Raw genomic sequence first — 15,282 nt, forward strand, 5'->3', positions numbered from 1 at the left:
CAGAAGGATGTTTAACTTAACAATATCTATGGATTGGTTGTAGGTACATGGAACGGAAATACTAAAGTGGCAATAAAGACTCTGAAGCCTGGCACAATGTCCCCAGAATCCTTCCTAGAGGAAGCTCAAATCATGAAGAAGCTAAAGCATGACAAGCTAGTCCAGCTTTATGCTGTGGTGTCTGAAGAGCCGATCTATATTGTCACCGAGTACATGAATAAAGGTGAAATGGTGTTTCTGACCTTGGTCCTTATCTGTAACAAGTATTTTTGTATGTTCAAGCACCCGTGGGTGTGCATGCACAGTGTAAAGAATGTTGCTCCAAATTCAGTCCTGGGCATAAGTAGGCACAGATTATTACCCCAGGTCTGAACTGGGCCCCAAGAATTGCAAATGTTTATATGGTTTCTGTACAAGTCACACACAGTTTGAAAAAAAATTAAACAGGCAGGTACAGCATAAGTGTTCCAGTTAAAATGGCATCTTTTCCTCCTTGATAACAGGAGTTTCAAAAGTTCTACCGTTGAACTATATTTTATATTGCTTCAGGAAACCCTAACTCTACCTGGCACCAGAGTGTTCATATTGAATCTCTTGTCGGTGTTCATGTTGTCAGTCTGAGGTTTTGTTTTTTTTTATCCTGTGGCAGTGCTGAGCCTTGTAGAACACACACTGCCCTCAGAAGACAGCTTAATTTTCAGGCTGCGCCATATATCATTGTAAATTATATGTACATGTACTTTTAACTACTTAACTTTGGTAACAATCTAGTAAAATGAACTAAGGAAAACTTTTAGGTAGCTTGTCAGTCAAATGTTGCACCAGTGCTGAGGGGAAGACCAAAAGATGCGTTTGTTTTGGAAAAGTAAATGAACCAAATAAAGGAACAAGTTCTAAAGGGAATTTCATTGTACAATGGAGGATACTTTTTACAGTTTTTAGTGGTTTCTTTTAATCTATTTGGAGTTGATTTTTATTTTCCTGGCAGGTGTCCCTCCCTCTCTTTCCTCAGAGGCATCCAAGCATTTTCTAACTTGCATATTATGATTAAAGGCTCAGTGCCAAGCACGTGCTTTTCTTGAAAACTCTCTCTGATCTAGAAATGTTTCTGAAAGATGAAGCCTGTTTTGGCTCAGACTTTCCATCAGTTTTGACTGTACCATTTTGGACCTTTGGTTCAGGGCTTTGGTTGAAGATTTAACCAGGGGAAACTCCTAATCTTCTGTCCTCTCCCTATATTTATTAAATCAATTTCTTTACTTAAATGCTTTTAAACAAAGATGGTTTCCCATCCCTATTCAGGGTTAAAGTGAGAGAGCAGGGGAGGCATGGTTCTCCCTACTCTGCTGAAAGCAAAGGGGAACTCCCTGGTATGCTTCTTGGGGAACCCAAGGCTGAGAGTCACCTTGTTGCCACATCCCGCCAGTGCAAGGGAGTCTTGCCTGTGCCAGCTGGATGTCAGCTCCCTAACACAACCAGCCTGTTAGCTACACAAGCAGTCTCCTCTGGGCTGTACCGGCCCTGCCAGTTGAAATAAATGTGCCCCTGCGCAGGATCCTTTCAAAGTGTCCCCCTGGGGTATTCAGCCCCTAATCACTGGATACATACAGAGATTCCCCCATTTGAGTCCACCACCCCACCTCATCTTCAGCCGCCAGCGCACTCGCTCGCACGCACTCTCTCTCTCACACACACACACGCGTCCAAGTGCCTCCAGCCCTGGAGTGTCAAGCAGGCGGTGCGAGCACCAACTCAGCCACCCAGAGTCTTTCCCCAGGGCCTGGGCCATGGGGGAAGAGACACAGCAGAGCACTGCGAGAAGCAGGAGGCAGTCTGGGGGTAGAGCATGGGCGGGGCCACGCAGAGCTGTTTGGGGAGGCTCAGCCTACTCCAACCTTTGATACCTGCTACCCATGACAACTGGGTTGGGTTTTTTTTCCTTTTTTTGGTCTAGTTACATAATCTTTCACAAATATATAGGAGAATGTAGTGAATTAGCAGTAGCATCTTATCAAGAATTGATTTGTAATTAATATGCATCTGTAAGTGGGAGTTGCCCTGTTTTTTAAATATTCCCTTAATTCTGGAAACTTGACACGGTGTCATTTCAACCAAAAATATTGCTATTAAATACTGTGTACTAAACTGAATCCCTCCCTCCCTCATTAATAACCTTGTTTTCTTAAAGTGACTCTTCAGTGTTAACTTTTGCATTTGCAGGGAGTTTGCTAGACTTCTTAAAAGATGGAGAAGGAAGAGCCTTAAAGTTACCGAATTTAGTGGACATGGCAGCACAGGTATGTCTCAATTTATAAGCAATTAGCTGCATGTGTTTTGTACCGCAACTGTGTAGGACTTCATTTTTAAATCACGCCTATTGAGAACTGTGCTTCTAACAGGTTGCTGGAGGGATGGCGTACATTGAGCGAATGAATTATATACACAGAGACCTGCGATCTGCAAATATCCTGGTGGGAAATGGCCTAATATGCAAGATTGCTGATTTTGGATTAGCAAGATTGATTGAAGACAATGAATACACAGCGAGACAAGGTGGGAGCAGTAGCAAATGTAACCTTGAATATGGTTTTTGAAACAGATGAAGAAAAAAACATGCTAAAATACCAAGAGGTTGCTTCAAGTTCAGGATTTGACCTTCTATTAAAAAAAAATATTAACCTGTGTTTTAATTCCTAATCCTGATAGAGGGCTGGGAGCTTTGCTGAGGTAGTACATAAAGCCCAGGAGAGGAGGAATGAATAATTGCTTTACTGTGACTTCTCTAGCTAATTCTGGTCAGCCCTCAACTGAAAACAACATCATCCATGTGCCTTGTCAGACAGAGAACTCCTCCCTTCCCCACTCCCCCCCATCTTCACAAGGAAAGCTGAAGAACAACAACAACAAAAAATCTACAGCAACATATTTGTGTGTAAGATGAGGCATATGTTCATATACATATTCTAATGAAATAAGTTTTTTCTTCCTGTGTGCGCTAACCATGGTAAATATTGCTGTGCTGGACTTTTCATTTTAGTCTATTTTGGAGTAAGTTACTTTAATCATGTACTCATTCTTTAATACAGCTGTGTGTCTAAGAACAATATTTTCTTTGGGAACTTTTAGGATTTTTTTTAACATGAAAACCATTCTCCACTGCCACACAGATTGCTGGACATGAGCAACCACTGATATACAATACCCTTTGAGATGATAAGTTCTTATAGCAACCCTTGTTGCATTTCCTTTAAAGGCACCTTTTTAAAAATCCTATGTTCATGCTGAGCCATGACACACACACACACACACACTTTGTACTCAGTAATTCTTTACTAGTCATTCCTAATTTTTCAGTGTGTGTTCAAGTTTGCAAGTTTTGGTCTGTCCAATGGCAGTATTTGCCCAGTATATATCAATAAATACCACTCCAGATATTTGAACTCATTAACCCTTGGGCCTTTTGTTAAACCATATTGTATGTCATCAAAAAGTAGGGAGGTTTAAATACTTCATAACCCATTAAGAGCTTTTATCTTAACTAAATGTCCCTGTTCTAGTATGGAATCTGTTTCTGTTTTAGCAAAGAGTTTTCTTTTGCTTTCTGGCTCTGAAATGTTCACCAAATTAGCCAAAGAGTTCACAGAGTGCTGCATATTTCAGTGAGAGCAAAAGCCATCATGCCATTGAGATCCCTATAAATTTCTTTCAGCTGTTTGCAGAAATGTGGCGCCCTAACCAGCCTACATTCACACTAGTGCTAACAGTTGCTTACTGTGTCTTTCCACTTATTTGAGAGTGGTATGAGAGATCAGCTTACAGGGAGAGCCTCTTTTTTTCTGTCTGAGCTCTTAAAGAAACTGTGAAAAGTACCGATGCAGAAAGTTGCTGATTTGAGCGGTAAGTGCGCAGTCCAGTATACAGGGTCCACTCCCTCCAGCCTATCCTATATGTGAAGTGTGAGAGGTGTGCTTGAGTAAAGGCAGTAGGATCCAGCCCATAAAATAGCTTGGGGAAAAAATGCACGGTAGAGAAAAGTACGATCTCCTTTTTGTTTCACGGCCACTTTTTTTTCTCTTTGGAAAGCCCCTGGTGTATATTTTGACATGACTAACTATTTGTTTTAGTAGACAACATTTTCTGAGCTTAGAATTCATAGGAAATCCTTGAATGTCCTGTTTCCTTTCTGGGTTATATCTCCTAGAAAAGCTTAGCTCTTTTAATATATTAGAAATCCCTGGAAGCCCCACGTGCCCTTGTTTTATTTACATTGTGGATAATCTTCATTTTTTATAGATAATAAAAAGTGATTAAAGTTAGGATGGGAAAAGTTTGGACTCAAAGAAAGTACAGATTGTTTGGACTGGTGAAGACAGGCAAGTGTTTTAAGTTGGGGAGAGAGAATGGTCTTGTGGTTAGGATACATGCGTGAGAGTCAGGAAACCTGAGTTCTGTGTGTCCAGCACAAACTTATTGTGTGATTGTGTGCAAGTTGCCTACCCTTTCTATGCCGCAGTTTCCTCTCCTATGCCATACTTAAGTCATTTAGGGCTATGTATAGATCATGCCTTAAAGCAGAGCCCTGAGCAAGAGAAGATGCATGAACTGCACTGTCCCAGGATCACTCCAGGTAGCACTGTGCTGAAGGTTTCTAGATAGATCTTGTATAAAGGGTTTCCTAGTTTTGCTAATGCTTCTATAGCCTGCTCTAATGTAAATTTTGGCTGAGCTTGGCAACTGTATATAACGGGTGGCCAAACTTACTGACCCTCTTAGCCAGATACAATAATCTTCACAAGTTCGAGAGCCACAAGATGCACACAACCTTTACACATGCATTTTGAAAAATATTAACATCCTACTTACTGTATCATGGCTAATTACTGCTAGAGCTAGAGGCCTTGTGGGTCTGCATCCTGGTCCTAAGTCTTTGGAAATCTGGTTGATATGTTGTCAACATGGTACGGAGACGCTCAGTCAGATGTTGATTTGTAAGGACTGCACAATTTTTCGATTTTTATGAACTTCATCACAGAGTACAGCGATTCATGGCAGTATCTTGTGAGAAAAATTGAAATGAGTCACACACTAATATTCTTGAGTTGAGGATACTTAGTTCCTGGAACTTGCTTCCAGAACTCAATTGTAGACTGTGATTCATGCATCGTCTGTAGAGCCTGGTCTTCCTGGAGTTCCGGTAATTCCTTTTCTACAGTAGATGTTTCTGTAATCATGGTTTTGGGAATCGGACAGCCATCATTGATCACATCAACTGTAAATGGGTTTATAAGAAAGGCGAAGCAGGATCTCAGCTTCTGCAAGTCTTCAAACCTGGCCTGAAAATCATCAAGCAGTCCTTCTAATTTACCTCTATATTCCTCAAGTTTGTGATCTTCTATGATTTCAGGGAATGTGTTTAACCTACTCTTGAGATGGGGAAAGTGGTTGAAGCCTCATGACGCTATGTCTCTTTGCAGAAGCTTTAACTTATTCTGGAAGCTGAAGACTGTCTGAGTAAGGTCAGAAATAATCTTATCCTTCCTTTGGAGTGCCAAATTGAGAGTTTGCGGATGGTCCATAATATCAGTGAAAAACATCATCCTGCATCCATTGCTCATCTTTCAGTTGTGGATAGGGCTTTTCCTTTTCTTCAAGAGAAGCACTGTTCCAACAGTTCCACAAATCTGTTTAAGACATTGCTGGTTGATACCTCACAATACAGTAGAAAGAGACGTTGTTAGGTTTGTCTTCAAGATGCAGCCCTTCAATGAAATTTTTGAACTGTTGATGAGTCTTCCCATTTGAGCAGATGAAATTGAGTTTCTAAGACTATTTTCATAGCATTTTCGTACTTGAAGTGTCTGCCGGTGAGATGTTCATGATGGATGATGCAATGAACAGGGAGAAACTCCAGAAGTTTGGGATCAGTTTTCAGGAGTCCAATAAGGCCTACTTTTTTTCCCCACCATTGCAGGTGCTCCATTTGTTGCAACACTGGGCAGTTTATCCAGTGGTACATCAGCATTTGTCAATGCTTTGTCAAGTGCATTCTTTTTGTCAACATCGCGGGTTGTTTCTTTTAGTGCCACTAAGTCCAACATTTCTTCTTTCACAATTACATCTGGTGAAACATAGCAAACAAATATCACTAGTTTGATTTATCTTGAATATCTGTGGATTCATCGACAACTAGGCTGAATGCTAGAGAATTCTTTACATCGTTTTGCATATAGCTTGCAACATCTGCACTGATCTGGGAGATCCACCCCTCCGTAGTGTTGCGTGAAATTGGAATTTGCTGTATTAGTTGTTAAGGTTTTGTATTCCTTGGATCTAAAATTGCAACCACTTCTGCAATATTTTTCTTAACAAATTCTCCATCACAATACAGATGTTTCTCAAGAGCGATATTCCATGCTATAATGAAACTTGTTTCAGTCGTTGTGTCAGCTTCCTTACTGAATGCAGAAAGTAGTGTCTATTGACTGTTGAGGTGTAATTTTAATATTGGGTAGCTTGTTTTTCCTTAATTCTGATCCAGGAGGGTACTTAGGTGAAAATTATTGTGAGTCATTTCATAGTAACATTTCAAGTTGCTTGCTTTGTAGAGAGAGCGCGATGCATTGCAGATAAGGCACAAGGGTTTGCCAACTTATATTAGTGAATGCAAAATCTTCTTCCCATTCTGGCTGAAAACTTTGGTTTTCTTCTTCATACTTGCATTTCTTACAGTTTGAAGATGCCATTGTTATCCACAAAATTAACATAGGGTTAACACTTAAATCTAAAACTATTCAAATGCAACTTACGAACAGTAAACAGCCTGTAGTGTGCAGTGTGCAGCATGCAGAGAGATCACAGCACTGGAGGTGTGCACAGCAATACAGTAATGCAGTTCCCTGTTATAATGAGCATGTGCAGCTGAAGCCAGAGCCTGGGCGCCACCTGCAGGGCTGAAACCCCCAGCGCCAGCTCGCCGCCTCCTGCAGGGCTGAAACCCTGAGCATCAGCGCCCCGCCCCCACAGAGCTGACGCCGTGAACTCTGGCTCACCCCGCTGCAGGGTGAAACCCTGAACCTTCACACCACCCCCACCCCATCCCCCAGTGGAGGTGAAGCTGCAAGCACCAGTTCAAATCCCTCGCCCCCACAGGGTGAAACTCCAAGCTCTGAGAGCCGCAGTTGACCTGTCAAAGAGCCTCATGCTGCTCGCGAGCCGCCATTTGGCCATACCTGGTATAAACTCAGGTTCACTCAGTTCCAATTACCCTGGTTTCTAGTACAATTTGAGTAACCAGTATGAACCTAGGGACTTAGAAACAGGTTAAAAATCCCTTCATAACCTAACACTTTTGCCTGGAATCTGATTTAAATTTAATTTAATCATGGTTTCTTAACTCAGTTTTGAGCACTAATATAGTGGGGGCCATAGTAGCACAAAGAAGTTATGCTGCCTTTGCATGTTTCCCATGACCTATCAGTCTAATCCTCTTAAGGGCATGTATCTGGGAACTGCTCTGTTTATCTAGACGGCTACTGCCTCTGTGGTGATTTTGACACACAGGAGTGGAAAAGAGAGGGGGTCAGATTGTCAGTTCCTTTTGGAGAAAGGAAGTGCTGGGCAATGTGAAATCTGAAGATTAAAGTTTAAAATAAAGTAGCTTAGGTCACACTCTCCTCTCCACTTTTCTCTGGGAGCCAATTTTGTTTGGGGTTTTTTTTGCGAGGGAGGATTATTTCTTTGCCCTGCCCCCAAAAATTGCTACTTTTATATCCATGTAAATATTTTGAAAGGAAACAGATGGGGACGATCTAAGCCCCAGTGGTTTAGCATGTGGGATTCTTGGTCCAGATGAATCTTTCTCAGCTGGTGGTAACAATTTGTTGACCAAAAAGTTTATTTTTATTTTTGATTTAAGCAGAGAGGCCTGACTGCTCATGATTTATGAAAGGTAAATAGCAAGCGGTTAGGTCCATGCATCCACCATTTCTCAGCAATCATCAGGAAAGAAACAGATGGTCACAGCCAGTGTGATTTAAAGAGTGTGACTAGCAACTATGTACTGCCATTGAATATATGGCTTCTAGTGAACATTTGGCTTCTCTTGTCTTGCTTTGTTGTAAAAAAAAAAACTTGCCTTTTCTAGTACATAAGTGAATAATCAAAGGAAAGAAATTATATATTAAAATGACATTCATTTGAAAGGCTATTGCCTCCTCTTTGCTAGTTGCCATTGTATCACTTTCCTCTGGGTCACAGTCTAATTTTTCTGCATAGTTGTCTTAAATGGCACTGCTTGTGTCAGCCTTGTAAGGCAAGCTTCAGAGTTAATTGTCTCCCTACTGCCTCCTTCTCTCCTGCAGACCAGTGAGTCAGAGTCCTTGCATCACTTCCTACCCAAGACTTCCCATAGGGCATTGTTCCCATTGAACTTTGAACCAGATGAGTGATGTAGAGCCTTAGCCAGGCACATGGCATGACTGCTTGGGAAAGCTGCTGGGAAGGAGTGGTTCCTATTATAAACAGGAGCAGCTGAAACAAATTTAAAATGTCCTCTGTAAAATGGGATTTATTTTCCAGTCCATGTGTCTATTGCATATATTGGCAGCACTTGTGGTAATGCTAGTCCAACACTGATGAAACAATAAGGATTTTTCTGAGGCCTTCCAGACCACCTAGAGCTATTCTTGTAGCTCGCGTATGTCTGTTTGTGAACTCTCAGATACATTTGTGTCTCAATACTCTGGTGTATCTGGTCTGATTTTTCTTGAAATGGGAGTTTTCTTTGTGCTCTGTCAGTCCTTTGTAGAGAACTGGCACCTGGTTCTCCAGCTAACCAGACTACCGTGTTTGCAATTGACTGTACCGCAGTACAGAACATCCAAGATTTGGTTCCTGTTCTTCATCTCTCATGTCCAGGGCCAGAAGTAGCATGGAAGTAAAGGAGTAATGATTCGTTTTTCTCAACAGCAAACCCTGAGTATTTGAGAAAAAAAACACTGATGGGTTTCAAAGGAAGCCCCATCCAATTGTCCTCAACTGACAGGAGAGTGACCAGTTCAGGAGGCTGTGGGGTTCAGAGTAGGGGAGACAGTTAGAACTCTGTTAAGAACTTGGAGTTCTCCCATGACCCATTTCCCCAGGTGAGATGGGGTAAGGACCTTGTTCTCGTTTTTAATGTTTTACCAGGCTCATAATTTTATATTGTCTCAGCAAACAAGATTTAATAGTACATTTTTGGCTCAGGTCCTCCCACACAACATTTGTCACTCAAAGTCATCTACTGAAACTGACTTGTTTCCTGTTACGTGCTTGCTTCAGCATTTTTTATCTCTGTGGCTTTCCCTTTCCAGCCCCAAGTGCTACTTAACATTGAACTAAATTCTCTAATAGTTGACCTAATAGTTTCCATGATTTATCGTTTTAGCTTTTTTTAAATATATACCCTCAGAGTCTTGTTTTCTCAAGAAAGGTAATGTCCTCTGCCAAGCCCAGTGCTTGTCGTTGGTGACATGTAGTAACAAGTTTATTTCAGCATAGGGTGCAGTGATAAAGCAGCAGGTTTGGGACAGTGGGTACACAGTTTCAGTTGTTGGATTTTTTTGTTTGTTTTTTCTTATGGTTTTAAATTTAAAAATACAAAACAAAGCCTTGAGGGATTTCCTTAGCATGAGAAAATACATTCTGGGAGTTCCACTCACTCCTCCCCGTACACCTGTCATGAAAAGCAGCTTGGGGAATAGGAGAATTAAATTGGACTTACTGTCCTTCTGATCCTGACGAAGTCTAGTTTGGATATGCCCTGTTCTCCCTCATCCTGCCCAGACATCCAGGGAGTTTAGTAACAGGCCTGCAGAGCCATCCTTAGGCATACCCATCTTACGCAGCTGCGTAGGGCACCAGGAAATTTGCGGCACCAAATTGCCCCAAATTTCATGGTGCCCTAGGCATCCGCATGCTGCATACGCGGCAGCACCAGCCCTGGCTACCAGCCCTATCCCTCAGCTGCCCTCCCCCCCCCCCTCGCCCCCCCCGCAAGGTGCAGGGCCGTCCTGTGGGGGTGGGGGAGAGACAACTCCCTCTACTCTGCCTCTTACCCTTCCCCCCTACTCTGCCCCCAACTCGCCCCCATTCCACCTCTTCCCCCAGTGACCCTGCACTCACTGGCAGTGGCAGGAAGTGGAGCAGCCCGGCCCCAGCCTGCTCCGCTTCCCTTGCCCCGGCTCCAGCCATGTCGCTCGGGTTGGGGAAAGGACCGCTCCGGCAGGAAGCAGAGGCTGGGGCGAGGGAAGCAGAGCAGGCTGCTCCTAGCCCCCTACTGATCCCCTGGGCCACTCTGGGCCTGTGGGGCCCCCAAAAGTGGCTCTCCACAGCTCCTGCCTCCCAGACCCTGGGGGAGGGAGGCGTGGGGCATCCAAATGGCTAGGGATGGCTGTGCAGGCCTGTGACTGTTATTAATATCCTTTTTAGTAGGGTCACTGGCCTAAGAATCCATGTGTGTGATGGACTTTATTTCCTTGCACTGACTCCAGTGAGCTAGCTGTTTGTCTGAAGGCCATGATGTAAGCAGCACAGCCAGACAAGAATTGCTGCTCTCACACAGAATTAATTCAGAAACTGATAAGTGGAGATAAAAGCAATCAATTCAGACCTGACTTCTGGGTAAGGACAGGCTGTGCTGACCTAATATATTTAGATAGTGATTGGTTTGTCAGTCACGTTACAGATTTGTTAGCTTTTAATAAACACAGTGCTTACAGTTCCAGCAGGAACCACTGAGTCAGACCCCTCCCCCCCGATATAAATCTGCATAGTTCCATTCACACCAGTGGAAATAAACCAAATTATGCCAGATGAGGATTTAGCCCATGAGACTTCTTAGCACATTTGTCAGTAATGTGTATTTTATCTGACATCGTTTGTTCACAGCATGAATGTGGCTAGTTTAATGTACTGTCTTAGCCCTGCCTGTGACTTTAAATAATGTATTGCAATCTGTGGGCTCCGTTACAGTTTGTAGATCCAAAGCTGTGCCGGGATGGCATCTGAACTGTAGTGTCTTGAGGCATTGTACCCATGTGAGGCATAGGCAGGCATTGGAAGGAGTGCATTTAGCAGTGGCAGTTAAGTCTGCTTTTCACTGTAAAAGGGAGGCCAGGCCTTGGCCAGCACAGCTGATCAGCCACCCCCTTGCTCTCAGAAGGCTTGTCTACACTGCACCATTTTGGTGTTGCAACCCCTTAGCCACCTATAAAAACACATTGTCCACTTACAGCTTCTTACAAAGGTGATGTACAGCAAACACTTCACACTCTCACTGTGATTGCAGGCTAGGCATTGTCATACACTGCATCATGGCCCTCTACACTAATGCAGTGCACCCATATTTGAAAATGTTGGCCTGTGTCTTTAAGTTTGGCAAGACTTACCTAAGCAACTCAACCTGTGTTCCATTTGCTTCAGCAGTATGTATTAATTTGTAAATAATTCAGGTCTTGAGTTTAAGATTATTCCTACAATATATTTAAATAATGTCTGGCATTTTACCAATTAAGGGGAACTCAAGATTTACTTTGTCTACTTTGTATTCTGAGCTCAAGTCATATTGCTTAGAACAGGAGAAAATTCAAGGCACTGATCACTGCATGAGATAACAAAACAGTATTAGCAAATTACTGTAAACAGTGCAGTAAATTAACTACCTAGAAGTCATTTGTCAAAGTTGTGATTTTCATTAATCTTTTTAAAGCTAAACAACTTCTATGAGCAAACACTAACAATTCTCACTAATTCAATATGTTTCACAATTTGAGGATGTTTGCCACTAGGAATCAGAAGAAGGTAAATGCCACTTAATTATTACTGTAAGATTTTTTTTAAAAAACACTTCACCATTTTTGTAGAAAAATGTTTTAATGATTGGAAAAGCAAATATATCAATGTTTAAAGACCCATTATTTTACTCACTAATAAAGGGAAAAATCAACCTTGCTGCCACCATTGGCTCCTACATGCTATGATGATGGATGAACACATTAGAACTGCACATCACTACAGACTTTTCAGTTCAGGGAATGTAAAAGGACACTGTCGAGAGATAAATCACAGGTCAAAATTCTGTCCTGACATCACATCCAAAGAAACTTCATTTGCAGTATTTTTTTTTTTTTTAAATCCTGGCATGTAGTAACATATTACATTTTTTTTAATGTATGGTTTACTGTTTGTTTATATTTTTCTCCCTTTGGACAGTGAAGCTAGAAAGGTGTTTTTCTAATAAATTTCACTTCTGTTGTCATGCAGGAGCATGGCGTAGCAATGTTTGGGTTGCGAATGCTGCAGGGAAATTTTAATTGAAAACATGCACACAAGTTTCTATTGGTTTTTAAAATTTCTTTTTTGTAAAACCTCAATGTTGAGTTTAAATTTTTGACAATGTTTCTCTGAGAGAAACATGCTAACAGGGACTTTGAGAGAGCGAGAGAGAGAGAGAGCCTCACCTCAGTCCCTGGAAAAATCATGGAGCAGGTCCTCAAGGAAACCATTTTGAAGCACTTGGAGGAGAGGAAGGTGATCAGGAACAGTCCACATGGATTCACCAAGGGCACATCATGCCTGACCAACCTGATTGCCTTCTATGATGAGATAACTGGCTCTGTGGATATAGAGAAAGCTGTGGATGTGATATACCTTGACTTTAGCAAAGCTTTTGATACTGTTTCCCACAGTATTCTTGCCAACAAGTTGAAGAGGTATGGATTGGATGAATGGAATATAAAGTGGATAGAAAGCTGGCTAGATTATCAGGTTCAACGGGTGGTGATCAATGGCTCAATATCTAGTTGGCAGCCGGTATCAAGCAGAGTGCCCCAGGGGTCGGTCCTGGGGCCGGTTTTGTTCAACATCTTTATTAATGATCCGGATGATGGGATGGATTGCACCTCAGCAAGTTCGCAGATGACACTAAGCTAGGGGGAGAGGTAGATACGCTGGAGGGGAGGGATGGGGTCCAGAGTGACCTAAACAAATTAGAGGATTGGGCCAAAAGAAATCTGATGAGGTTTAAGAAGGACAAGTGCAGAGTCCTGCGCTTAGGATGGAAGAATTCCATGCACTGCTATATGCTGGGGACCGACTGGCTAAGCAGCAGTTCTGCAGAAAAGGACCTGCAGATTAAGTGGATGAGAAGCTGGATATGAGTCAGCAGTGTGCCCTTGTTGTCAAGAAGACTAACGGCATATTGGGTTGCATTAGTAGGAGCATTGCCAGCAGACCAAGGGAAGTGATTATTCCCTTCTATTCGGGACTGGTGAGGCCACATCTGGAGTATTGCATCCAGTTTTGGGCCCCCCACTACAGAAAGGATGTGGAAAAATTAGAGTCCATTGGAGGGCAGCAAAAATGGTTAAGGGGCTGGGCCACATGACTTACAAGGAGAGGCTGAGGGAACTGGGCTTATTTAGTCTGCAGAAGAGAAGAGTGAGGGGGGAGATTTGATAGCAGCCTTCAACTATCTGAAGGGGGTTTCCAAAGAGAACTGAGCTCGGCTGTTCTCAGTGGTGGCAGATGATAGAACAAGGATTAATGGTCTCAAGTTGCAGTGGGGGAGGTCTAGGTTGGATATTAGGAAACACTATTTCACTAGGAAGGTGGTGAAGCACTGGAATGGGTTACCTAGGGAGGTGGTGGAATCTCCATCCTTAGAGGTTTTTAAGGCCCAGTTTGACAAAGCCCTGGTTGGGATGATTTAGTTGGGGTTGGTCCTGCTTTGAGCAGGGGGTTGTACTAGATGACCTCCTGAGGTCTCTTCAGACCTAATCTTCTATGATTCTGTGATCCCACAAGGCCCTCTTAAGCCTTCCCTTCACAATTCTACCCACCCTACTTCCTGTGAATCACACATTACAGCCTTGACCATATTCCACTGAGTTGTTTGCTAATATCTGTATGCAGTACTTTGACTGTTACAGCACCAACAGAATGAAACCGTCATTTGTTACTTCTGTACTGCCCACTTCTTGATCATAACTCATTTGTTTCTTTCGTTAGGTGCAAAGTTCCCCATTAAATGGACTGCGCCAGAAGCAGCATTGTATGGAAGGTTCACAATAAAATCAGACGTATGGTCGTTTGGAATATTACTCACAGAGCTTGTAACAAAAGGGAGAGTGCCATACCCAGGTAATAAAAGCCGTCGATAATACTAATCTAGGTCTCCGTTGAGGAAGGTTCTTAAGTACATTCATAACTTTACACAAGAGTAGTTCCATTGAATTCAGATGGGATTATACTCACATGCTTGAAGTTGTGCGTATGCCTAAATACTTTCCTAATTTGGGGCCCAAATGTATTCACCATTTTAAGCGTGGTGTCCAGACAGTAAATCTAACCTACCTTCATTCTGATTTATTTTTATTAATATCAATTAAATTAATCATTTTTTCAGCAAAATAGTAAAGACAATGTAAAATACTGTATTTTAGCCCAAATAAGTCACAGTAGCATTTGCATTCAATTTTTTTTTAACACCAGTAGATAAGATACAGAATGGATTTATCCATTTATATATCAGTCTAGTTGTACCAGCTTTGATACCTGACATTGCCAAATCTCTTTTAAAATACTTCTAAATCTCAATCCTAAGTATAAAAACGGATGGAAGTGAAAGAAATTATTCATGTGACATGTAGGTACCAATCCAGTGCAGATTCACAAATGGGTTAAATTCTCTAGGGAGGGGAAAGTGAGGGCCTGTTACTTTCTTTTTGAAACCCTGCCATGGAGTGATACTTACATTAGAGATGAATGGACGTGCTTGTGCATGTTTTCAGAAGGGACAGTTTCACTCTAACAACTTCTACAGCAGGAGTGGGCAAACTTTTTGGCCCAAGGGCCACATCTGGGTGGGGAAATTGCATACAGGGCCATGAGCATAGGGCTGTGGCTGGAAGTTGGGGTGCGGAAGGGAGTGCAGGGCTGTGGGGGGGGAGGGTGCGGTGTTCAGGAAGGAGTTCAAGGCATGGAGTTGGGGCACAGGAGGGGTGAGGGGAGTATGGGGGGCTCAGGACGGGTTTGGGGTGCAGGAGGGGTGTGGAGTGTGGGAGGGGGCTCAGGGCGGGGGGTTGGGGTGTGGGAGGGAGCTCAGGGCAGGGGGTTGGGGTGCAGGATGTGGGAGGAGGCTCAGGGCAGGGAGTTGGGGTGCAGGATGCAGGAGGGGTTCGAGGTGCAGGCTCCGGCCCACTGTTGCTTACCTAGAGTGGCTCCGGGGGGGCAGCAGCGCGCAGC

At 42.9% G+C, this 15,282-nt stretch overlaps 1 protein-coding gene across 4 annotated transcripts in view; it reads left to right on the forward strand.

Annotated features, from left to right (window-relative positions):
- Positions 1-15,282, forward strand: part of FYN (FYN proto-oncogene, Src family tyrosine kinase) — a 181,574-nt gene that overhangs the window by 156,158 nt on the left and 10,134 nt on the right. For all 4 annotated transcript variants that reach the window (XM_050949697.1, XM_050949698.1, XM_050949699.1 and 1 more), the window contains 4 exons: positions 44-223; positions 2,221-2,297; positions 2,400-2,553; positions 14,047-14,178. In XM_050949697.1, coding sequence (XP_050805654.1) covers positions 44-223; positions 2,221-2,297; positions 2,400-2,553; positions 14,047-14,178 — 543 coding nt within the window. The remainder of the gene's footprint in view (positions 1-43; positions 224-2,220; positions 2,298-2,399; positions 2,554-14,046; positions 14,179-15,282) is intronic.

This window comes from Gopherus flavomarginatus, chromosome 4, assembly GCF_025201925.1.
Source record: "Gopherus flavomarginatus isolate rGopFla2 chromosome 4, rGopFla2.mat.asm, whole genome shotgun sequence".
Taxonomy (NCBI): domain Eukaryota; kingdom Metazoa; phylum Chordata; order Testudines; family Testudinidae; genus Gopherus; species Gopherus flavomarginatus.